Below are 27,383 nucleotides of genomic sequence, written 5' to 3' on the forward strand. Positions count from 1 at the left end.
TAAAGAGGCTAAAAATGGAAAAACAGAATCAGACTTTTTTACCCCAACCAAAAGACGGGCAGCAGCATTTTGAAACAACTGCAACCTGCGTATCAGGACTTTGCTGATCGTAGAATACAAAGAGTTTCAGTAATCAATCCGAGAAAAGATAAAAGCATGAGTAACTTTTTCAAGATCCATAGGAGATGAAAAAGCCTTAACTTTGACTAAAAGACGAAGCTGGAAAAAGCAACTCCTTACCACAGAATTTATTGTATTCTCAAAAGAGAGGTTACAATCAAAAATAACCCCAGAAGTCCTACCATAGGGTTTGCAAAAGTCTGTCAAAGAGCCAAGGAGTTCAAAATCAGTTTGAGTTTTGGCAGGAGGACCATCTTTCAGCATTTCCATTTTATTTTGATTAAGATCGAGAAAATTGTCAGTCATTCAGGATGTTAGTTCTATAAGACTTGTTCAGCTGATTCATTGCAGAGTTACACACAGGAATATAAACCTGTGTGTCATCAACATAACAATGAAAAGAAACATTAAACTTCCTAAATATAGCTCCTATAGGATGAAAATATATAGAAAATAAAATAGGACCCAGAATGGATCCCTGAGGTAAACTACATTTAACAGGAATATTACACGAAAAAGAGCATTTGAAAGTCACTGGAAAGTGTTTATAAGTATGATATGACCTGAACCAGTGGGTTTCTCTCTTCTTTCTTCACCTATCTGCCAGGTGAGCTGTTGTCTCCATTTCACTTCTGACCCCAAGCTTACCTGGCTGAGGGAAGAAGGCTTCTTTTAAAATGTAGCCCTTAACTACTTCTGGGACCAATTGGCTGACAAATGGATTGGTGTCATACCCCTGTCTATTTAAAGGCACACCTGTATATTGCTGCAACCTGGGATTAGCTCCCCGCTGCTCCTTCATGGTCTCTAGTCTTCCTTAACTACTCCATCCAGGATAGAATCTCCAATTCCCAGATCTCTCTTTTGTGTCCTATCCAGGCATTAGTCCTGACAAGCTCCCAAATGGCACCTTGGCTACTGTTTAGGCAGTAGTCCTGACCAGCTCCCAAACTGCATATAGGATTCCTTTCTGGGTTCTGATCCCAAACAGCTCCTGGATGGCACATGGGCCTCCTGTCCAGGCAGTGGTCCCAACTAACTCACAGACGGTACATGTGCCTCCCATCAGGGCAGTGGTTCCAACCAGCTCCCTGATGGCACCTGGTCCTCTCATCCAGTCTGTAGCCCCAACCATCTCCTGGATGGTACAAAAAACCCTGCTCTATGCCATACACTGCTCTGCCTTGCTCACCTTCATACCTGTAACAATGGATCAAGCTGTTCCTTCATATCCATTAGCATACTTTTCTGTGGTCCAATAAATAAAATTAATATTTGTAAAAGACAAGCAATAAAAACAATATACTTAATAAATGAATTCATATGGTTATCATAAAATTTGATAAGTGATGTCAAACTAATAATATGTATCATTAATTGAGCAGTACACCAAGTAGTCTGCAAAACAAATGAAGCCTGAACATCTCATTAATTACAAAGAAAGCCAATGTGGAACTTCTGCATTCTGTAAATGTTGTCATGTTTGGACTGGCATCTAAGGTTGTTTCTAGCCTTTCAGGATATTCTCCACCTCCTCACAATGCTAAAATTGACTGTGTGGGTATGGAGCATTTTTGGGTTTAAGACAAATTTGCAGTTGAAGCTGATGCTCAAAAGCCTTTCTTGGAGGGTCTATGTGGATGTAATTAGCAAGTGCCCTTCTTTCAACTAGAGACTGTTTCTTTCTTTTTGTCATATAGAAATTGATACCACAGTGTAATTATTTGAGAAAGCAGAAATTCCATCACCTTTTTTGATAAAATAGTGCTTCCATTATGCATATGATCATGTCCTTGAAGAGTTGCTTATACAATGGATCTCTTTCAGTATTAAGGCTTGTTTTCTTCCTGACTATCATATAACCACAAAATAAGCTGTTTTGGGTCTCTGGTGTTTCAAGCAAGGTGTTGCCTTCTATTCACATGGGTCTTACATAAGTTGGTAGTAAAAGTGAGCATTGTATGTTGAATGGGTAGGCGTGAAAATTTGGCCCTTGTGCATACTTTGTAGCATAGATTTGAAACTACAGTAACATTGTCCATTTTTATTTGGACTTGTTTTATATCCATCTGCTTGGCACCTTTGTTATGTTCCTGTTTCTAGACCCCTTCTTTGCAAATATGTGTTTGTTTTATTATCATGATCTTTCCACTTCACCTTGCAAATCTTTTTTTTTTCCCCACAGAAATGGATTTAATCAACAGCTAGTTAAATATTTAGACAGGATGTCAGGTGTTTGAATCTTTTTTGTAACTATTAACATAAAGATATTAAACAAGAATGAAAGGCTACATAATGATACTTACTAGGGCTGTGCCAAGATCCTTTTAAAATATTTTTTAACTTGGCACAGAAATGACAAAAACAAATGTTTTCAGGCTTAATGATAAACAGATATATTTTAAGATATAAAGTTATAATTTTTAAGTTGTCATGCCTTTCTTTATGCAAATAAGCATTGTGTTGAGAGTGCTGATTTTTTTCTTTCATCCATCCATTTCTTCATTCATGACATTTTTTTCTGTTAGGAATCAAAATGAATTTAAGAGTGTTCTGGTGGGGAGCAGGGACATCCAAAATCACAAAATATTCATCATGAGACACACTGTAAGATTAAGTCAATTCAGAGTTACATCTCAGTCTGGAAGTATGTCTGTTCTGTGAGATGAAGTTAGAAGACCTAGGGGAAACTTGTGAACACTGAGAAGGCCCTTGGCCAAGAACTGAACCAAGGGAACACATTTCAGGAGGCAATGATGCTTGATATAGTTTCATACCAATGACCTTTTGTGATAGTGGAAAATAGAGTCTTTAAGGTATTTGGAAGTTTCAGTGTGACATTAACTGTAATCATTTAGCCTTTTTAAAATTTTAGTAAACATCAAGAAATACTGTATGTGGGTTAGATAAAATATTTATAATCTTCCTTTTCATCTCTTCAAAGAGTCTTGCAAAGAGAACCCTTACGAGGATGTGGACCTGAAAGGCCGACATCCAGGACGAAAGTCCAAGATGTTATCTGAAAACTCTAGACATTCACTGCACAGGATGTGGACTCCTCAACACAGGAAGTATACAACAGCTCCACAGGTAATAGTGTGTTGTGCTATATATTAGCTTTTCATTCAATAATCATTAAAGGTCATCATAATTATCAATGATAATTGAATGAAATTTAGACTATTCTTTAACATATCTTACAGCTTCCTTGTTTTGAAAGAAAGCAATTTTGTGTATTTTATCAAAACAAAACATTTTGAAAGTAAAGCTCAGTTACTCTATGCAAAATGTAATACAATGCAGTGAAATTCCCATTGTCAGTCAGTAGATATAATAGCATTACCAATAATCTGGCATTATGGCAGGTTCTGGTGTAGCTATTTATATTAAAACACTGTGGCAAAAACAACGATGTGGTCATGGAAAGTTGTTTTTGTCCAGTACATATTTACAGATATTTAAAAAGATACTTTTTTTAAACATAATTTGCATGCAGCTTTAAACTTTAAGCTTCATTGCTTCTGAGTTCTTTGCTTAAGAAAGTTAAGGGTTTTAGAGGAGGCTGTCCAACGGAGTTTTTACCTGAACAATCCAGAAGGAAAAATTCACAAGTCATCTATTCATTTTTCTCAATGGAATCAAAACTGCAATAGTTGAAAATCCATTTATTCTCTAACTTCTTATTCAATTTAGTATTGGGGGAGTATGTGCCTATCTCAGCAGTACTGGCCATGAGGTGATGATCAACCCTTGATGAAGTATTCATCCATCAAATGAGGAAAACAAATTGACAGACTGACCCCAGTTCTCATTAGGCCAGTTTAGTGATGCCAGTTGAGCTAATCTGTATATTTTTATAATGGAGAAGGAAAGTCAGAAATGATAAGAACATGCAAACTCTGCATAGTCAGGGCCCAGGCCAGGATTGAAACTGAACACTCTTCTTATAAAAGATGAGAATAAAAAACTTTTGAAAAAATGTATTTGTAGTGCCAAATTTACAAATGTATTAAGGATTAGTACACATATTAACAATTAATTAAAAATATGTTAAGGATTAAAGCTAAAATGATCTTTTTATTGACCAGCATGTTGTATATAGTTTATATGCAGGACACACAACCACAGTATTGGGCTATTGGATTTTCTGTTTTTTAAAATAATATGCCACTTCAACTTTTTTTATTTTCTTTTGTTTTTGCTTTAGCATTTTCCATTTTGTTGTCAGTTTTAGTTTTTTTTTAAAAGCTTTGGTTAAACATATATTATCTCAAATTTTTTTTTTTTGCTTTTTAACTAACATTTCTAATAACCTCTTTTTAGAGTTATTTAGTTACAGGTAGCAAAATTGTTTAATATAAAGTAGATTTTACTTATTTTTTAAATAGGTTCAAAACCAGAGGAATTTTTATTTTGCTCTTTAAAATGTATTTGTATAATGGTTTTCTTAAAACTAAAAGTTTTTGCATATTTTTATTCATTTACAGAATTTAATAATATTCGAGCAAAGTTTTCCATACTTGTAGGTTACTACATAGAATGGGTACCAGAAATTCAACACTATGGCCTTAATTAGTTTTAGAAAAAAACAAACAAGAAAAAAACTTTATACATAAAAAGAAAAGAATGGAGAAAAAAGATTTAGTGACAGCTGTTTAATGTGAATAAAACAGGAAAATGGCCTTGAAGCCAGTGATGATTATGATGAAGATGATAATGACTTAATCTGTTAGTCAAAGTTCTACATTCTTGGTGCTTATTCATCTATCCATCGTTTTTTATATCACTTTTTTTAGTACAAAGTCTAAAACACACCTGCTGTGTTCTAATTACAGTTGATTTAGAAAGTATTCAATCCCCTTTACTTTTTGAACACGTTGTTGTGTTTTAGATTTAGTTTTAAATGAATAAATTTGCCATTTGTGCCCACTAATCTATATTTAATAACCCTTAATGACAAAGTGAAAACATGATCAACAACTGAAATCACTCATTCATTCAGACTCTTAATTCAGTACTTTACTTAAGCTCCTTTGGCAGCAATTACAGCTTTAAGTCAATCTGAGTAAGTTTCTATAAGCTTTGCATATCTGTATTTGGGTTATCCCATTCATACTGGCAGATACTCTTAAGCTCAGATAGGCTGGATGGGAAGTGTCAGCAACAGCCATCTTTAGGTCTATCGACAGATATTCTATGGAATTTAAACCTGGGCTTTGGCTAGGCTACTCCAGAGTTGTTTTTGCTGTATTCTTCTGTATTCATTGTCATGCTGAAAGGTGAACCATCTCCCCTGAGGTTGCATGCATTCTGGAACAGATTTTCTTCGTGGATCTTTCTGTTTTTGGCTGCATTCATCCTACCCTCAATTCTGATCAGTCTGCCTGTCCCTGCTGCAGAGAAGCACTCCATAGTATGATACAATCACCATCATCACCAGAAGGATAGTTTAGGCATGTGATGAGCAAAGCCTGGTGATCACCAAACATAGTGCTTGGAGTTCTACCCAGAATGTTCAATTTTTGTCTCATCAAACCAAAGAATCTTTTTCCTAATGCTCTTAGAGTCATTTCAATGCCATTTGGCAAAGTTCAAGTGGACTGTCATATGCCTTTTACTCAAGAGTGGCTTTTTTCTGATTGATTGGAGTATTGCTGAGATTGTTGTTATTATGAGAGGTTCTCCCATCTCAGCAGAGGATTTCTGCAGCCCTGTTATAGCGACCATTGGCTTTTTGATCATCTCTCTGACTAAAGCCCATCTTGTCTGCTCATTCAGTTTAGCTGGATGGCCAACTTTAGGAAGAGTCCTTGTAGTTCCAGATCTCTTCTATTTCAAAATTATTCAAGGCACTGTCGTCTGAGAACACTCAAAGCTTTAGTTTTATATACATGCCCTAATCTGTGCCTCACCACAATTTTGTTGTAGAAGTTTACAGACAATTCCTTGGACTTGACAGCTTGGTTTTCGTTCTGACAGGCAGGACATTGTGGGACCTTATATATACAGGTGTGTGACTTTCTAAATGATGTCCGATCTTTTCAGTTTGCCACAGGTGGACACCAACCAAGTTCTACACACTACAATAATCATTAAAGCAAACTTATGACCACAATTTGGAGTGGCAGAACAAAGAGCCTGAGTGTGTATATAAATGAGAAATTTTAGTAATTAATTTTTAATACATTTGCAAACCTTTCTGAAAATGTTTTCAAATTGTCATTATAGGTTATTGAGTGTATATTTATGGGCAAAAATGGCAAATTTATCAATTTAAAATTAAATCTACAACACAAGAAAAATTGTGCAGGAAGTTGAAGAGGTCTGAATACTTCCTGAATCCACTGTAAACTGTACATTTTTTCTTGTTAGTAACATGAGTGGTGATGACATAATATTTAATTGTGCAGACCACATATAAATAAGAAAACTTTTTTTTGATTCAAGCTCCCTTTGAAGCCCAGTAGTCAGTCTCTTCGTTTACCTGGTGCCTCAGAACGCAAGAGCCAGCATATCACACGCCTTTCAAAGAGACATAGCCATGACGACATGCTGCTGTTGCCACATCTTGGTATGTCTTCTTCCCCCTGCTGCTTCAACGAGGACAGCCTGAGCACCACCAGTGAGATTCTTGGGACACGGAGGACTAGGAGGATCCCGAAAGTAATGATCTTCTCTTCTTTTCTATAGAGCTGACTTAAAAACAAGTATGTTAATGGGGAAATAGTTCTTATAGAATTGAGTTAAAAAAATCCTAAAATCTTTTAGTAACTAATTTTTATGAATTTCTCTACAGACTGTAAAGCCTGCTTGAGTATGCAAGTATGCAACTGACAATTTATAGTTTATCAGAGGAGAACTGGTTATTTATCGTACCCTACCTCAACAACGTCTGGTGTAATTTCACTTATAATTACAATGGAAGGCTTGTGCAAAAGTTGAACAGAAAGGATGAATACAAAGCTTTCTAGAATACAAATGGCAAACTTAAAATTAATTACCATTGTTGTTAGTATTATTTCACATAATTCCTCATTTGAGAGTTGAAAGATTAGATTAATCTATGTTCTTAATTGCATTGCAGAGATTACCAGAATGTAAAATGGAAATGTGCTCATAAAAGGCCATATTACTCATCAGTTTTAAAAGGCAAAATAAACGCAGTCTGCCTTGTTGCCTGTAACTGTAAGACCATCTGATAAGCTCTTAATGTTATCAGAACTATTTTTCTTGGTTAATCCTCAGTCTCTTTTCTCTGTGTGATTGCATCTTTAATGGCTAGAATGGCTGCCACACTGAGACTTTACAAGTGTCTTCATGTGACAACTGATTCACCCAGTGAAAATTGGATCGTGACTGAGCCTAAATCTGCTGACACCACACCACCAGTGGTGTTCCCTACACCAGTGGTGTTGATTATGAGGCAGCAGTCTACCTGTCTAGAACAACACTCTGAAGGAGAGTTCACTCAATCATATACCTACACCACACCAGTTTGGGGACACTAATTAACCTAACATACTTTGTTTTTACCTTTTGTGAGGAAAGTGGATTAAGCAGTGAAAACCTATCTGGACACAGGCAAAATATGAATAATGTCAAACAGCGAACAAGCAGGTTTCTTGAACTGTAAGGCAGCAGTGATAAGCTCTGCTGCACTGCACTCTCTTAACTCAATCATGAACTAGAAAAACTACAATTTAGTATTGTTCAGTTGAGGACATGTTACTTAACCCACAACTACTCAAGCCTAATCAAATTTACCCAATCCATAGTTTCAGATACGCCAATATAAACTGAGAAACCATCCGCTGGAGCTCATGAGGTCAATTAAAGCAAGCTGTGTGACCTAATGTTAACTATAAAGCACTAGGTAACTGGTTCAATGCTGCATTTGTCTGTTATACAGTGCTAATTCAATTGGTAGAAAAAAATATGTTTAGAAAGCTATAAAATATTTTGTACTAATATAATTTCTTGACAGACCATCCATGCTCCATACCCCCACATCATTTTACATTGTTAAGTGGAGGGTCCACATACATTATTACATTATCAAAAAGAAAAAAAATTAATTTGCTTGAATGTCACAGATGTGGAGGTGAAACCCAACCTTTACACTTAGTTCAAGCAGTTGGTCTAAACAACCTCTGTCTCTGTATGTTAATCTGAGCTATATTTGTATCAGTAATTGAATATATGTAATAAATCTTTTTTAGTACACACTTAAATAACCCAAGAAGAACAAGGCCACAAACCTTCAAAGCTTTTCAGTGTATCTGCTTTCACTAACCAGATGCATTTAATCTTCTGCGTGCTCTCATTGAGCTTTGCTAGGAATTTGCCTTGGTGGGCTCTTGCATACCTAGTGAGGTGTCAGTATTCTTCCAGTTTATGCAGATTTTTTTCTCCACCTAATGTTTAAGTTGGAATCCATTGTTTTCTGTTAATGTAAAATATTTTTTTTGTCAATGGATTTCATTCACCCACATCACACATTTACAATATTGCTGATTTTTTCTAAGAATATTATTGAAGTGTTTTATTTACCAAAGCATATCACTATTTCTTTGTCATTCACAATTTGCTTTACAGATAATAATAATAATAATAATAATAATAATAATAATAATACATTTTATTTATATAGCGCCTTTCCCATGCTCAAGGCACTTATATGTTTTATTTATACATACAGTGTACAGTGAATGCACACAGGTGCTAATCTGGTGGTGATAATACTTAAAGTAGAAATACTAAACGCAACCTGAAAATCAATCTGTGAATGTGTGCAGGCAATGAGAGATGTTGTGGTGACTCTTTTGTCAATAGTCCAAATTGATGGCTGGAGATTGTTTCATCAGTAGAGGACTAGAAAATTGATGGATATGATGTGATATGATGTTGCAAAATTCATTCAATCTATCAGTTGCCTTCTGAACAAATATGAAAACTTTCCAACAGCCAATGTCTCCAACAGTGTTCACAGTGTTAAATACCTGTGGCTATTATTGACTACAGTACACCTACCTGACCTCATAAACACCTGTATTTTAATTCTCTTCAAAAATGGAAGAATCAAGCTTATTTATTTCAATAGTTTTTTCTACTTTTGAATTAGGACTTACCATAACTGCTTTACCTTTTTATGTTACATGGCTAATAGCTTATGTGTACTGTGAGCCATGTTTATTGTTCCAGTAATGCTTTGCTTCATCTTTCTTCTGAATATACAATATAAAGGACATGTTAATTGGATTTCTGAACTTGTTTATACATTTTTCTGCACTCCAGAAAGCATTTTTATAAACATTCTGTGCATTTAGATGGTAATTGGAATGCAGCTAATAAAATCTCTTTTGGACACACTCACCTTTTATATTGAGCTGAACATAAGTTCCTGAGTCCTTGACCTATGTTTGCCCTGGAAAAGGTCAACATTTCAAAATAAATACACCCTAGCAGTAATTATATCTGTAATTGTTGATACAAGTTTTAAAATTAAGGGTTGTGCGATTTACTTTGGTTTTAGTCAGACTAAAGTTACATTCTTGAGTAAATCTGTAGACAAGTTCTGCAAATTATAAATAAATCTCTGTTAGGCATTTCCTAACATGCATTCTGTTCCAACAGTGTTAATTATGTAAGTTAAAGCTGCCTTAGCGAGATGTGATGAAAGGCATATAAATGATTTGCAACTAGCAGTAACAGTTAGCTGCATTTACTGTACCTTTTGTTATAGCTTACTGGCAGTCGTACCTGACATCACTAGCATTGTGCAATTTTTTTCATGGTTGATAATAAATAATTAATTCCAGAAAATAGTTTTTAATTCAAATTGATTTTTATTGGCCAAAAAAGGCAAAATAATATTTATGCAAATGCATATAAAGCATGTGGCCAGGAAAGAAAACAATGGAATATAATAATATAATAACCAGAAAAAATAATAATGAAAACACTCCCACTGGTGCCCACCCTCACCCCTGGAAACTAAAAGCGCTATATAAATGTAATGAATTATTATTATTAAATGTTAAACTTAATATAAGATAGAAGATTTTGAATTTTCAGTCTTTTAGAGTGATCAGGCAATGTTTTTACAAATCTTGGAAGTATGTTTTCAGTATCAGTCTGTGCATTTTAATATTCAGTTTGTTTTCTTGTATTGTGTGCCTGTATTGGTCATAATTTCAGACTGTACTCTATATGTACTCTAGAAAACAAAAGTGATAGTGTTAAGAATGTTCTTTTCTGATATTTTTCTTCCTGGTTGTGGAATGTGTTGCTTGCCTCTAAGACAATATCTTTTGTTGTAGCTTGTTCGCAGGATAAATTCCATTTATTGTGCAAAAAGAGGAAAAAAGAGGCTGAAGAAACTTACAGTGTCAAATGTAGAGACCTCATCTTTGAGAGGTATTTTAAAAATGTATATGACTCTTTTTAATAATTCTAGCTTGGCAAGACTTAAGCAATGATTGGTTAATTGTGGTAATGGCAGCACCATCTGGTACATATTTTTAATAGATATTTGTAACTTTATATATGTTCAGAACAAATGAGGACAAAATCACATTTGTCATTTGAAGATTCTTAAATATAACATGATGAAAAATTTAAAAAGAGTTTCTGTTATTTTCATAAATATTGACACTGATTAACAGCTAACATGTGTAGGAGGCATAGTTGTGAGGTCACATCTGGTAAATTAAGGGTTGCAATCATTTCCTAGCAGATAACTCAAATGTGCTATTTTGTTTAAATGTTCAAGTATGGAGGACGGCACAGTGGCGCAGTGGTAAGTGCTGCTACCTTGCAGTAAGGAGACCTGGGTTCGCTTCCCGGGTCCTCCCTGTGTGGAGTTTGCATGTTCTCCCCCTGTCTGCGTGGGTTTCCTCTGGGTGCTTTGGCAATCCTAAATTGTCCCTGGTGTGTGTGTGTGTGCCCTGCGGTGGGCTGGTGCCCTGACTGGGGATTTGTTCCTGCCTTGCGTCCTGTGTTGGCTGGGATTGGCTCCAGCAGACCCCTCTGACCCTGTAGTTAGGATATAGCGGGTTGGATAATGACTGACTGGCTATTCAAGTATGGTTTCAGACACTATGCAGAAAAATGACTAGATTTCATTAAAGCTGACATACAACTTTTTTTTTCTGTGATTATGTGTTTTGCAGATGAGAACAGTGAGAGTGAGAGTGACTCAGATGACAGATTCAAAGGTAAGAGGTCAAATGATGAATCCACATTTTGCTATATGTATATAAAATTTAGATACTTCTACTAAACTAAACTTCATATTAACTCCAGTGATCTATGTGGGAAAAATGCAATGAGAAGGAGGAACATTGTTATTCTAGATTAATTTACACAAACAAGATAAATGTTGAATGTACACCAGCCTCTATTAACATCAACACTATCCTAAAATACTGTACATAAACTCTACCCATTTTCAAACTTAGTGCTGAGCTCAACTGCATTGTTTAATGAAAAACACAAGGATGGACCTCTGTGCTTAAAATTCTAAACATTTCGACACTAGATCATACTGCTCAATGTATCCAAGAAAAATATTCTTACATAGACACACATTCACATTAGTACATTGACATACAAGTCAAGTCAACAGAACTAGCAGCATGCTGATTTAATGTCACTTCACTCCATCATGGCAGGGTTGGGAGGAGGTAGAGCATATTTCAGCAGCAAGTATAAGTTAGGAATCAACTCTGGATAGGATGCCAATCATAGAGTATACTCATGCATACTCCTATCATCACACACACCAGGTCATTTCAAAGCTGTTAGTTAACTTAACATATACATTTCTGAGATTTTGGAGGAAACTGGAATTACAGTGAGAATGTACAAATTCTACATAGTGTGCTGCCTCTCAGCCATCATTTAACTTTAATTTTAATACCTGGCTAATACACAGAAATACTAATATAATCTTACATTTTAATCTACATTACAGGCTTAGCTGCTTTGATTTTTAGTAGAAAGTGAAATTTTAAAATATTGACATTATTATGCTTTTGACATTTTGTACCTTAGTTCAACCTTTGAATGAAAATTAAAAAAACAAAAATTTGTACATGGAAGGGGACCATGGTAGTAAATCACCCTGCCTCATTAATAAAATAGTTTTCCTTCATTGTGTATTTTTAGTTTTAGTTTAGTTTTTATTTCACAAAGACATTTCTATTTTATTTTTATATATATTAGTTTCAGTTTTAGTTTTAGTAATTATGGCATGGAGCCCCTACAGAGTTAGTTTTGTGTCACAATCAGACAGAATTGTACACTTAACAGATTTGGATACGAGTTTAATGTTAGTGGAAGCTTACTACACTGCCTGGTTTACTATCTGGTTTTGTTTTTGTCTGATAAAAACAAGCATAATCAAGACTAGACACTGAATATGATCAATTTCACACAATTTTATAGTTTTTAAAATATTTTCTCATGAAAATAGAAAGAACAGGGCTCTTAGACTTGAATGAGTGTGCAGACCCCACCTAGCTGTATTGAGGGAAACAAAGAACAACAAGCATGTAGTGTCAAGGTTAGGGGCAGTGAGTCTTGAATAGACCACCATAAAGGACAGTAAACCCATAATGAGCAGAACAAGAGCAGGTAATAGGAGTACGGACAGGCATAAAACAACAGAGACAGCGTCTGAGATTAAGAACAGCATATACATTATCTAAACTTGTTTATCCAGAGTAGGACTGCAGGAAACCTGGAGCCTACTGCAGCAGGTTTGGATGCAAGGCAGGAAAAATCCCTGGTATGCAATATGTATGATAAGGCTGATATTAAGAAAAAAAAGAATATGATATTTTGAGAGAGAGAGAGAAAAACACTGAAAAAAGGGAGACAAATATTTTAAAATATAATTCTGCTAATGGATTACTTTCACAATATCAGGTATTTTGAGTTGTGAATATGAACTAAAAAAGATAAATTAATAAATATGGAATAAATACAAAAACCCATTAGTATGTTTAGTTTTTCATCACTTGTCAGACTCTCTACCTTTGTATGTATCGCTTTGTTGTTAAACGATGTTGCTGTCAACAAAAAGCAGACACCTGAGAAATAAACTGAAACGTTACTCACTCGTGATTTTTCTGTCCATATGGTAAATGTTTTGTTGACCAGCACATTCTGATTTCAGCCATTTGAATTACATCTTGATATACAACTAGCACAAAGAAAGGCGGCACATAAATCGCTTTCTATGCCTCACGATTTACGCACCCGCATTCAGCTTGCTCTGTCACCACAAATGCTATGTGAACAGGCTCGTGGTGGATGACTTTCTGTTTTAGAGAAAACTTACAAAGGTTAAAGACTAACAGCAAGAATATTCATTCAAAAATGAAAACTAAAAATATTTTAGTAAATTATTATTTTATTTCAGTTAGTCTTTCCAGCTACTTTAATAGTTTTATTTAGTTTTAGTTTTTCATTTCGGTTTTGTTAATTATTTTATTTCAGTTTATAAAAATGTTTTTTTAATAATAGTTTCAGTTTTGATTTTAGTTTTCGTTAACTATAATAACCTTGGTGCTGATGATAGCTTAAGAAAGTGAATGTATCTAGCTGTTGTTGCCAGATTCCATCATCTTTGTCATTCGTAGAGCAGAAGATGGAGTAAAGCTGACTCAGCCCAGGGTATGAGCAGCATGGAGCAGCCAAATCGATCCTGGACACACTAATAAGCTTGGCCTAGGGCACAAAATAACCTAGCACCGGCACTGGGTGCAGTGTAACTAAAACTGCCTCATGCTCATTTAAGTGAAATTAATCCGTCATGCTGAAAGTCCTATTGGCTTGACTTTTATGTTTGTGTAGTACAATAATATGAGAATGTGTGCCAATGTGAATGTATTTTTATTCGATACACCAGGTAGGATGATGGGGGCCAAAGCACAAATGTTCATCCTCGTGTTTGTCATTGAGCAATGCTTTTGATTTGCTCAGCAGCAGTGTGAAAATATGTAGAGTTATTGTAAAGCATTTTAGGATAGTGTTAAAAGAGTTTGGGGTATATTCAACTTTTTGTTTTCTTCTGTTAACTAATCTAGAATAACAATGTTCCTCCTTCTTATTCATATGAAGTTTAGTTTAGTATAATTATTTACATTCTATATAAATTTTCTGTCAACTATGGGATAAATGTGAAATATTTCTGCACAATAATAAAAAAGAGTTAACTGATCCATTCCATCTTTTTAGTTTACAGATTTTATTTTATTAGGGTCAAAGGGACATAAAGTAGAAATTCAGGCTTAATGAGATGATAGTCTGACATGAGGCATGCACAGACACATTTACTTTTTCTATAGAAGATTATGTCAGTATTTACTGCCAAAACAAATTTTGGTAGTAGAAACCTTTAGGAAGAGGTTTGACTTGTGCTTTATATTTAACCTCAAGGACATAAGTCTGTTTGTCATTGACTTCAGAGGTGTTCTCAAAGAAATCAATATTTTACTTCTCATGATCTCTTAAGGTAGCATCACATATTGGGACCTAATATGGGCAGTACTGGATGACCCTCTGTGGGTTGTTGGCCTCTGCTTATTTACATTTCTTATGACATTATGTTTTTGGACTGTGAAATAAAACTTAAATCCTTGCTGAAATTTTACACAACTGAACTGATGCCCTTGCTGAGTACAAAGTAGGCACTCCAGATTAAATTGCAGAGAACCCAGCATTCTACCATATCAGCCTTTTGAGACACTTTTGAGTTACTGAAATTGTTTCTTATCAAAGGGTTGTGCACAAGATGTAGTCTCATTTTAATTAATAGTCAGTCTGTTTTTTTCTGTCTCCTTCAAAGTTCCAAGTAAAAGTAGTAAAACTCTTAGTTCAATAAATGCAGATGCTGACGTCCCTTGTATAAAATGGCGTAGTATTTGCATATATCCTATGCATATCCTCCCATATACTTTAAATAATCTCTATATTACTTTTAATACCTAATACAATGTAAATGCTATGTAAATAGTTGTAATACTGTATTGTTTGGGAAATAATGACTGGCAAGTGACATGCAACTTTTGCAAAGATCTAAGATTTAAATTTTCTCATCGACAATTAGCATTTTATGCTCCGTCACAGCCTTTCAGAGATTGATTTGGCCACATAATTGGTTTTAAGGGGATATTTTTTCACAAAAACTAAGGGTGCACGCAATGTGATGCCAACGGCCTCATATTTCCTTATAGACAGGCTTGCCAACTGAATGACTTTTATTTAAAGAAATGTGGGGCAGCACTTGCTGCTGTAAATGCATGTGTCCCTGTTGCTAATACAATTTCCGTTGGTTGAAACATTACTATTTAATTTACAGTGTACTGATTACCTGCAGGCAGTCTGTGTGTGTCTAAGCCATTTCTAACCTTCACAAATTTTTGGACATGCACATGTGTATAGAGAACTCTACGTAAGCTTAAAGCCGGTGCCTTAGCCAGGTGTCTGCAAGCTGATGGATGGATTAATTTTTGATTGGCTTTGAGCAACAGTTTGAGGAAGTCCAATGGAGGAACCTGTGGATATGGAGGGCTGACCACATTCTATTGGGACTTTGGTTATCTCTTATAAGAAGACAGGCAAGCAAGTAGGTTAATATGAGATATGGTCTCAATGCCCAGTGCACTGTGGTGGGCTGGTGCCCTGCCCGGGGTTTGTTTCCTGCCTTGCACCCTGTGTTGGCTGGGATTGGCTCCCGCAGACCCCCGTGACCCTGTAGTTAGGATATAGCGGGTTGGTTAATGGATGGATGGATGCCCAGTGCAGATCTGCAGGTTTATCCTTTAGTTAAAACATATAAGAGGCAGTATTACTTTCTTGTTTAGTGTATAATCGTAAAGAGTCAGTCATATTTGCTTGCATTTTAACATTAAGTACTATTCTGTTTATTGACTAACATACTAAAATATAATAAAATAAACAATGATTCATCACAGAAATTTTGACATGATTATATTTCTATTTGTAGAATTTAATTTACAACTTTAATCTCTAGTTGTAAGTACCATAAAATAACCATTATAAAATAATCAAAATAAAATGCAGTGTTTCAAAATGAATAACCTCTTGCTGGCCTAAAAGCATTAACAGGAATAACATCATATAATGTATGCCTGCTTATCCAATTCAGGGTCACAGAAGACTGCAAACTAACCTGTTTGCGTCTGAGTGGCAAGGAACCAAAACTGGATAGGTCATATTGGCAATCTTCAAAAACACGCACTTGAAGCAAGTTTAGAATCACCGGCTAACCTAACCAACATACATGTGGTGATGTGGGAAGAAAACCAGAGTATCCACTGATCAGCCCAAGCAGGCAAGGGAAAGCATGCAAACATGGACAGCACATGGTTAGAACCCAGAACTCTGGTTCTGTGATGCTGTGTTAACCACTGCACTAGTATTAACAGGAAGGCTGCTTTAAATATAAAATCAATAACCATATATTTATTGAGTTAGATATACTGTATGTTGTCTAATATAAAAATGATGAAAAATATTCCTCTTGGTTATATTTTTACAGAAAAGATACTAATAGAATACACAGATGAATTAAGTGACTTTGACTTATTGACTAGTTTTTAGGTATGCTATAGTGCCTAACAGTTGTAGTGGGTGCCACATGTGGTATTGTCTCGTTGTCAGTTTGCGTCTCCTTAGGGTGTACATCTAGATGTAGGTTACTGAGAGTTCACCAAAAATGGGGAAAAGGGGAGGACACAATATGGACAGGACAGTTGGGGCTGAAGACTCTTTAACCGGAAAAGAAGGGGGAGAGAAAGAGAGAGAGAGACATTGAGAGGTGGAGCAAGGAGAAGCAACAAGTTAGTGCCAAGAATGTACCTGCTGGAAGGTTTTATTTTCCTCGGCGATACAAGAGATAAGTGTCTCTGAAGACTAACTTTTTTTTGGTTTCACCTGGGCAATTGACCTTTTGGGACTGGTAGAACAGAACATTTTTTGTTATTGGCTTGGCTGCCGGCGTACGCTTTGAGGCTTCCAACATTACACCTTGCTCGGGAACTGTAAAGACAATGATTCAATTTGGGAAACCGGGCTAACTCAGGCAAGAACATCTCCCACCCTAATCTGTGGAAGGTTGTTTTTGATTTTTGCTATGTACTTGTTTGTTGGGGGAATTACTATTTTTTCTGTAATTATGTAAATATGTCTCTTTTTTTTCCTTTCATTGCTTTAGTGCTTATTGTCTTATGCTGATCTGGGGCATGTTATTAGGGTTTCAAAAATAAGGACGAGTGTTGGTCACGTTACCTTGAACGATTTTAGTAACGAACTGCTTTTCTCTAGCGGTATTCTGATTGTGCTACGGCCCAGGGTTTAGTTGTTCTCCCCGGGGCGGAGGTACGCAGTTATTTTTTCATGGTCATTCATTGTTGTTCTTAGTGTCTTTTTGCCTTATTCTCAAACTTTGTACCGTAATAATAATGCTTATTCTAGGAAATTAACATTTCCACCATTCGAGCTTTATCATTTGCAAAGAAGGCATTTTGTTCTGCTATATCATAATTCTCAAGAAACTTTTCCAGATAGCTTGTGGCAATATGGTTGTCAAGCAATTGGCACGTGTTTATAACAGAGAAAAAAATCATTAAGGATTTTACAATGAAGATACGTAACTCTAAAAACAGTATAAAAGCTTGCTGAAGTTTGGTTTTATGAGCATTCATCTACTGTATCTTTGATTTAATTTATGTGTTTTTTATCTTATTATTCTTATTGCTCCGGTATTCATATGACCCAGGGCAGGATATTAATTCTTTTTAGGTGAACATTAGAAATTGCAATTATTTTAATTATTTTTATTCTTATTATCTGGTCTAATTATTTGTATTTGCTATTATAGTGAAATTACTTATTTAATGCAGTTTGCATCTTCTTTTAATGTATACTAACATATCCATCAATATTTATTTTATTTTGTAGCCTTGGGTAGTTAAGATGTATTTTTTTACTGTAAGGTTTCTTTCTGTTGGTAATTCATAGAGAAAATCGATTTTGAGCTAACTGCTGAATAAATTACTTTACCTCATATGTATATTTGATGTTGCAGTACACGGTTCCTGAAGATGAAAAGGTACAAACTGTGGGGAAAAAAATCTGTCTAGATTTGTATTTTTACGTAAAACTCTGTTTGGACTGCATGACTTACTGAATGAATACAGGGATTCAGACTACTGGATTTTGTGAGACAAAAGATATGAGACAACAGAGTATATATGAGACAAGATGATTACTTCTCTTGTTAATGACAGCTGAGAGACTTGCAAAATTTTGTGTGTGTTTTTTATAGAGTTGCAGCACTGTTCCATATGTCCATGCCTTTTTTACAGATCTCTAATGTTTCTGAAGGTTCCAAAAGTTTTACATCTTAGCAATTCAACCTAAATTTGTAGCTTTAAATTAATCAGAAAACAATTTCCAGCATTTAGAAGTGCTTTTGTTGGAAGGTTTAGATTTTATGATGTATTTTTACAGCTTTATTTTTTCATTTTAGCCATGTTACTTTATTCCTAGGAAACAACAAAATAAACTAATAAAAAACTTATAAATTAAAAGAATAACTGTATTTTTGATTATGTTCCAGAAGACTACAGCAGCATATTGCCATGTCACTGTATCCTGATACTGTATGTGCAATAAGGTATCACCAAATAATCATGTGGTTCTATTTTGTTTTCTGCAGCTCATACACAGCGTTTGGTGCATCTGCAGTCCATGCTGAAACGGGCTCCCAGTTATCGGACTCTGGAGTTAGAGTTGATTGAGTGGCAGGAAAGGGAGCTGTTTGAGTACTTTGTGGTGGTATCGCTGAGAAGGAAACCTTCCAAGAACACCTATATCCCTGAAGTCTCCTACCAGTTTCCTAAGGTGGCTGCATGTGACTAATTATCTCATTTAATTAAAATCTGGTCATTTTAATCTCACAATATTTTGGAGGTCAGGAAATTTGCTATACTCTTATTCATTATTTCAGGCAATAACAGTAAAAGAACAAGTACCGGTAATAGTATTAGTACAGTAGCCACTGGTTGAGTCAAGTTACCTAGGTTTGATTCCTTTGCTTTATATTTTGCAGCCCAGAGAAATGAGATAAACATAACATCGACCACCAATTTAATTAATGTTTTTTTGGCTTCCTTCTTCAATTCATCTCCACCTCCATAACAATACATCTATTTACTCAGCATTTCTCTGTTTTTTGCTTCACATTCATGCCCATACTCTGATCAACATGCAAGGTGTTGCCACTTTCCAGCACCAATATAAACATGAGTACAGTATATTGAAAGATATAACTTAATTTTAAACATTAGAAAACACTTCAGCTTACCTTACTTACACCTTACTCTGCTTCTATACTACTTGTTCACTTACACTGTTCATATTCATCACATAATTACAGACAACTGCTAAAGTCAGCATTTTTAGCTGTTTATCTCTCAACCTGTATAGTAATAAAATGTGCAAATCACAGTTTTTCTTTATTTAATTATTACCCACTCCGTGCCAACTCGTAGAAACCTACATAGCTTTTAATATTCTAGGGGAACAGTCAATCTTTTAATAGTGAAAAGTTGTCTTTGAAAGGAATGCTTAAAAATTGCAGCATGAAACAATACAGCCATTTTCATATAACTTAGTGTTAATCCTGGGATCTGAATTTTTCCACCAGTTCAATACTAGACTAGTTGAAATTATTTCAATTAAGCCGATTTTCGTATAGTTCTCTCCACTGAGTGCAGGCACAAGTTCTAAAGTAAAATGCAAATACAAACTTTACAAAATTACTAATTGCATGATGAGTACACATAACCACACAGATTTGTTTAAAACAAAGAGGGAAGTATTTTAAACTGATTAACATAAATAGATCCCAACCATATCTGTCTATTAACTAATTATTGAACTAGTGGTCTACTCTTCTTATGCAATTTATATGAAGATGACTTCACTGTTACATGTCCCTTTAATTTTGTATTTAAATTAAAGGTTCTTCATTGTATCAAAGCAGAGCATTATATAATGCTCGGTTTTAATCTACGAGAAAGACAAGAAGTACAGTGCATCTGGAAAGTATTCACAGCGCATCACTTTTTCCACATTTTGTTATGTTACAGCCTTATTCCAAAATGGATTAAATTCATTTTTTTCCTCAGAATTCTACACACAACACCCCATAATGACAACGTGAAAAAAGTTTACTTGAGGTTTTTGCAAATTTATTAAAAATAAAAAAACTGAGAAATCACATGTACATAAGTATTCACAGCCTTTGCTCAATATTTTTTCGATGCACCTTTGGCAGCAATTACAGCCTCAAGTCTTTTTGAATATGATGCCACAAGCTTGGCACACCTATCCTTGGCCAGTTTCTCCCATTTCTCTTTGCAGCACCTCTCAAGCTCCATCAGGTTGGATGGGAAGCGTCGGTGCACAGCCATTTTAAGATCTCTCCAGAGATGTTCAATCAGATTCAAGTATGGGCTCTGGCTGGGCCACTCAAGGACATTCACAGAGTTGTCCTGAAGCCACTACTTTGATATCTTGGCTGTGTGCTTAGGGTCGTTGTCCTGCTGAAAGACGAACCGTCGCCTCAGTCTGAGGTCAAGAGCGCTCTGGAGCAGGTTTTCAGGTCCTTCAGGTGCCTTTTGGCAAACTCCAGGCGGGCTGCCATGTGCCTTTTACTAAGGAGTGGCTTCCGTCTGGCCACTCTACCATACAGGCCTGATTGGTGGATTGCTGCAGATGGTTGTCCTTCTGGAAGGTTCTCCTCTCTCCACAGAGGACCTCTGGAGCTCTGACAGAGTGACCATCGGGTTCTTGGTCACCTCCCTGACTAAGGCCCTTCTCCCCCGATCGCTCAGTTTAGATAGCCGGCCAGCTCTAGGAAGAGTCCTGGTGGTTTCGAACTTCTTCCACTTACGGATGATGGAGGCCTGCTCATCAAGGTTTTCATGTTTAATCATGCAGAAATCATAAAATTGCAGTGGGCATGGATGCCTAGCCCTCTTATCACAAAGTGCACGAGCCCAGTTAGGAACTATAACAATTTCATTACAATTTGTACACAAGAAAATAAATGGAACTTGAATTTTCGGATAAAAAGAAATCATGTGGTTCAAGAAGAAAACTTACAGGATTGTACTTTCCCTTGAAAAATGAACCAGTGTGAGTTTGTATTTGTGTGTGAGTTAGCATAGTGATTAACTGGCCTCCTGTCTCGGTCTGATTGCTGTCTTGTGCCTCATGAAGCCAGGAAGGTTTCCAGGGTCCTGCAAACCTGATCTGGATTAAGTGGGTTTGAGAATGTTGTGTTATGTGGTTAAAAAAATTTGAAAAAAATGAAATGCTTTTTAAATATGGATGTCAAAAGTCAAGTAAAATAACAGAAGGCCTTGAAATAAAAGGCTGTATAAATGATGCAAATATAAAAAACTAACATGAAAAGCCCTTGATTGGGAACCAACTATTATGGTCACTGTTCCCATGAATTGCCTGGTTTAAACACTTAAAGGATATGTAACTAAAGGAATCTCCATGTCTTACTGAATCTTCATTTTTGGATTCCAGCAATTGCTCTGTTTAGAAAAATTGCATACATTTTAAGAAATTTTAAAATGTCTAAAATGACTTTAATAGCTGCTGTACATTTGACATTTTCTGTGAACAGATGCATTTACTCTTTCTTACTTTACAAACACAAGGCTCTATGTAAAAAATAGACCTGTTTCAATTTTCCAGGTTTGCTTGTTTTAAAAACTTTCATGTACAGTAATCCCTCCTCCATCGCGGGGGTTGCGTTCCAGAGCCACCCGCGAAATAAGAAAATCCGCGAAGTAGAAACCATATGTTTATATGGTTATTTTTATATTGTCATGCTTGGGTCACAGATTTGCGCAGAAAACACAGGAGGTTGTAGAGAGACAGGAACGTTATTCAAACACTGCAAACAAACATGTGTCTCTTTTTCAAAAGTTTAAACTGTGCTCCATGACAAGACAGAGATGACAGTTCAGTCTCACAATTAAAAGAATGCAAACATATCTTCCTCTTCAAAGGAGCAAACAAATCAATAGGGCTGTTTGGCTTTTAAGTATGCGAAGCACCGCGGCACAAAGCTGTTGAAGGCGGCAGCTCACACCCCCTCCGTCAGGAGCAGAGAGAGAGACAGATAAAAAAATCAATACGTGCCCTTCGTGCTTTTAAGTATGGGAAGCACCGTGCAGCATGTCACTTCACGAAGCAGCTGCACAGAAGGTAGCCAACGTGAAGATAATCTTTCAGCATTTTTAGACGAGCGTCCGTATCGTCTAGGTGTGCGAACAGCCCCCCTGCTCAATCCCCCTACGTCAGGATCAGAAAAAGTCAGCACAAGAGAGAGAGAGAAAGAGAGAGAGAAAAGTAAGCTGGGTAGCTTCTCAGCCATCTGCCAATAGCGTCCCTTGTATGAAATCAACTGGGCAAACCAACTGAGGAAGCATGTACCAGAAATTAAAAGACCCATTGTCCGCAGAAATCCGCGAACCAGCAAAAAATCCGCGATATATATTCAAATATGCTTACATATAAAATCCGCGATAGAGTGAAGCCGCGAAAGGCGAAGCGCGATATAGCGAGGGATCACTGTAGTCATTAAAGTCAAAATTAAACTCAAGCAATGGTTGCATTAAAGTAAAATGAATATAAAATTAGCATTTAGTTGCCTTCTCTTAGGATGTGGAATACAAGAACTTTATAGAATGATGCTTTTTAGTGGCTGCAGCACATGCTGAGACAATAAGAACTGAAAGATTTGTCAGGACAAGCAATTCTTAGGGTGAATAGTTGACACCTAGGGAAGTAGCCTTTAATGAGGGGTCTAGTGTCTTTGTAAGAGAATAGCAGTGACTGGGTTTCACCCTTCATTTTCATAGTGTTGATTGTTATTGCCTTCCTTGCCTAATTATGATACTTATTTTCCCACATAACCAGAATTACATTGAAGTGACAAAATTATGTTTGTGGGGGAAAATGCATCCAATCTCTTAATCACCTGTTTACATATAGTGCATTTATTGATTTAGACAGACAATTAATTACCTACCTCTCTGCAGAACTTGTTATTTCTAGGCTTTTTATTAGAGAAGTAAACAATACTAAAAATGTGTTGGACTGAGAACTTCAAGCAGGTATTTTAAAGAGGAAAATGTGCCATAAAACAAACAATATACAATAAATGTACAAATGCAGAAAAATACTAAAGAAGATGACTAAGTAAATACGGATTTCAGTACAAAGTACAAGTCAGCATCTGAATAACAGATTAGTTGCAATGATAATTTTCATTCATTGTGAACCTATTTTTATTGTATACACTGCATCAAGAGGTATATAATAATTATTTTATAAATTTTGCTGAGCTAGTTTAAGTCAAGTTAATTATTAATGACACCCTAAATATCATGCACTAAATATAATCTCTATATATAATCTTCATTTGGATCTTGATCTTTGTTTGTCCGCGAATGAATTAGAAGAAGAAGCACTAGATGGCAGTAGAGAGACAGCTAAAACATAGCTGCAGGCATTGCATTAAGAATCTCCTCCAGGCTTATACTACTGAAGACCGTAGTACTCCGGTCACACCTCAAAACACAGACATTCAAACTAAACAAATTGTTGTGCTTTAAATTAACTAATCTTTATATATAATCTTCATTTAGATCTTGATCTTTGTTTGTCCGCGAATTCACTGCCTTGTGTGGTGTTCCTGGTGTGTTCAGTAGAGGGCAGTAGTGATGGAGGAGGAGAGGAAGTGAGGGGGAGGATCATTTGATGAGGTTGGAGTGTGGTGATTAAAGAAGATTGAACTAAAGGAGACTACGTGCTGTTTGTACTGGCTGAATACACAACACCTGGTTGTTACTTTTGTTTACAAACACTGTCGATAGCACTCTTTGTGTTTAGATCTGGCGTCGACACCGTGCTTTGTGTTTAGATCTGGCATCGACACCTGCTTCATTGTTGAGACTGTGGTTTTTTGTGTTTCTATCGACTGTCGTTGGCAGCACTTCGTCCAAATCGAATGTTCACCCACTTCTTGGAGTCAGCTGTCAGAGTATATAAGTCGGGCACACTTCTGTGATTTTCCATCAGTCGGCATTTGGAGTTCAAGAAAGAAGCATTGGTTCTTCCTTACTCTTTGGATTGCCACAAAGCAACCTGCGAGATTAGAGAAAGGTTGAGAAGAGATCGTGAGAGGAAACGACAGCGTCATGAAAACGAGACGGACTGTGAACGGAGAGAAGCAGAAATGCTTCTCCACCACCACATAATTACTATTCGGACAGTGATTCCGAGTAGGCCGTTCCTATCGAATCAATGTTCAAGGGTTTTTTTTTGTAATTTTGTTTCACTTATAAAAAATCATAATGCTGTGCAACAAAAGGGCCCAGTTCATGACTGGCAGCCGCGTTTAAACAGGTAGCCTTTCACAGACAACTTTAACACGCGCAACGTAGTTGGCCGCACATGGCTAGTATAATAATATTTCTTATTCTGGGTGCTTAATTTTTATTCATTACAAAATACATTATTATTAAATTGATATGAAAGCAAGACATTGTTTAGAAATTTTTGAGAATGCAAATATGATCTGTGAAAATATGTAGTAGAAAATATGGTCTGTCAAATATGTAGTGCTGTGCAAAAGTCATAGGCACTTGTGAAAAAAATGCTGTAAAGCAGGAATGTTTTCAAAAATAATGCCACGAGTAGTTTTTATTAATCAGAAAACTTCTTACAGAGTGAAGTAAATAAAAGAAAACACACCTATGAAATCAGTATTTGGTTTTACCAACCTTAAAACAACAGCACTTCTGTTAGATACACTTGTATACAGTTTCTGAAGGTAGTCATGTAGAAGGATGTTCAAGGCCTCTTGGAGAACTTCACAATCCCATGACACACTTTAACAGTCGTACTTGCTTCTGTTTCTGCAAGTAATCCCAGATTGGCTTGATGATGTTGTTATCAGGGCTCTTTGGGGAATCATACCATCTATTACAGGATTCTCTGTTCCTCTTTTCACAGCAGATAGTTTTTTTGTTTTTTTTTTTAATTTTGGATATGATTTTGGGGACATTAGAAAGACTGCAGAATGACATTGGGACAGATCAGACTACTCTTTGATGGTATTGCATGATGGATAAAACTATGCCTGCTCTTCTCAGCAGTCGGGGGGCCATCAATTGTGATCAAACTACCAACTGTATTTGTGAAAATGCAGTCCTGTATTTGTGAAAATGTTGCCTAGAGATAATCATCCATGTACTTTTCTCTAGCCCTTCAGCAGGCTAAAGCCTGCTGGCAGAGCCAAAGAGTCCAGGTTTTGATCCATCAGTCCAGAGCACCTGCTGTTGTCTTTCAGCACCCCAGAACTTGTGTTTTCATGCATAGGTGAGTCATTGGACCTTATTTCCACCTCACAGAAGTGGCTTTTTGGTCGCAACTCTTCCATAAAGACTACTTCTAAATACTCCAGACTATATATAATGTACAAGAGTCCCAGTGGTTTCTTCCAGTTCTGAGCTGGTAGAGGTACTGGACCTCTTCTTATTTTGAAGAGAAGGAAGTTTGATGTATCTTTCACCTGCTGCACTGGGTTTTTTGTGGCTATGTTTCTGGCCAGTTGTTTGTGCTTCTGCAGAAGAGTTCGAACATTGCATTTGGAAACACCTGTCTGCCACTAAATATGCTTTGGAGAGACCTTGTTGATGCAGAATAACCACCTTATGTCTTGTCACTGTGCACACTTTTGCCATGTTGTAAGATTTGAAGGTTAAATGGCCACATATACCGCAAACTCACCTTTTTAGTATGGCTGTACTTTTGCTTAGTTTTATTCCCCCTACACAGCTGTTTCTCTTTCAGTTAATCACTTTGGGTCAACCTACACATTATGTCAATTTTCATTAGCACCTGTTTGTTATATTTGCTTAATCAAGCACTGGGTATATGTCACGGTTTTTAACTGAAAAGTCTATTACTTTCACTGTGTTAGCTTTTTTCTTTAGAAACTTTCAAATATGTTTTTATACAGTGGTGTGAAAAACTATTTGCCCCCTTCCTGATTTCTTATTCTTTTGCATGTTTGTCACACAAAATGTTTCTGATCATCAAACACATTTAACCATTAGTCAAATATAACACAAGTAAACACAAAATGCAGTTTGTAAATGGTGGTTTTTATTATTTAGGGAGAAAAAAATATCCAAACCTACATGGCCCTGTGTGAAAAAGTAATTGCCCCCTGAACCTAATAACTGGTTGGGCCACGCTTAGCAGCAATTACTGCAATCAAGCGTTTGCGATAACTTGCAATGAGTCTTTTACAGCGCTCTGGAGGAATTTTGGCCCACTCATCTTTGCAAAATTGTTGTAATTCAGCTTTATTTGAGGGTTTTCTAGCATGAACCACCTTTTTAAGGTCATGCCATAGTATCTCAATTGGATTCAGGTCAGGACTTTGACTAGGCCACTCCAAAGTCTTCATTTTGTTTTTCTTCAGCCATTCAGAGGTGGATTTGCTGGTGTGTTTTGGGTCATTGTCCTGTTGCAGCACCCAAGATCGCTTCAGCTTGAGTTGACGAACAGATGGCCGGACATTCTCCTTCAGGATTTTTTGGTAGACAGTAGAATTCATGGTTCCATCTATCACAGCAAGCCTTCCAGGTCCCGAAGCAGCAAAACAACCCCAGACCATCACACTACCACCACCATATTTTACTGTTGGTATGATGTTCTTTTTCTGAAATGCTGTGTTCCTTTTACGCCAGATGTAACGGGACATTTGCCTTCCAAAAAGTTCAACTTTTGACTCATCAGTCCACAAGGTATTTTCCCAAAAGTCTTGGCAATCATTGAGATGTTTCTTAGCAAAATTGAGACGAGCCCTAATGTTCTTTTTGCTTAACAGTGGTTTGCGTCTTGGAAATCTGCCATGCAGGCCGTTTTTGCCCAGTCTCTTTCTTATGGTGGAGTCGTGAACACTGACCTTAATTGAGGCAAGTGAGGCCTGCAGTTCTTTAGACATTGTCCTGGGGTCTTTTGTGACCTCTTGGATGAGTCATCTCTGCGCTCTTGGGGTAATTTTGGTTGGCCGGCCACTCCTGGGAAGGTTCACCACTGTTCCATGTTTTTGCCATTTGTGGATA

The 27,383-nt window shown here is 36.4% G+C and overlaps 1 protein-coding gene across 1 annotated transcript in view; it reads left to right on the top strand.

Moving 5' to 3' along the window:
• Positions 1–27,383, top strand: part of dennd2b (DENN domain containing 2B) — a 419,481-nt gene that overhangs the window by 304,810 nt on the left and 87,288 nt on the right. The window contains 5 exon segments of the mRNA XM_051923667.1: positions 3,065–3,210; positions 6,568–6,783; positions 10,440–10,536; positions 11,292–11,336; positions 18,872–19,056. Coding sequence (XP_051779627.1) covers positions 3,065–3,210; positions 6,568–6,783; positions 10,440–10,536; positions 11,292–11,336; positions 18,872–19,056 — 689 coding nt within the window.

Source organism: Erpetoichthys calabaricus, chromosome 2 (genome assembly GCF_900747795.2).
Source record: "Erpetoichthys calabaricus chromosome 2, fErpCal1.3, whole genome shotgun sequence".
In the NCBI taxonomy this organism is placed as follows: domain Eukaryota; kingdom Metazoa; phylum Chordata; class Cladistia; order Polypteriformes; family Polypteridae; genus Erpetoichthys; species Erpetoichthys calabaricus.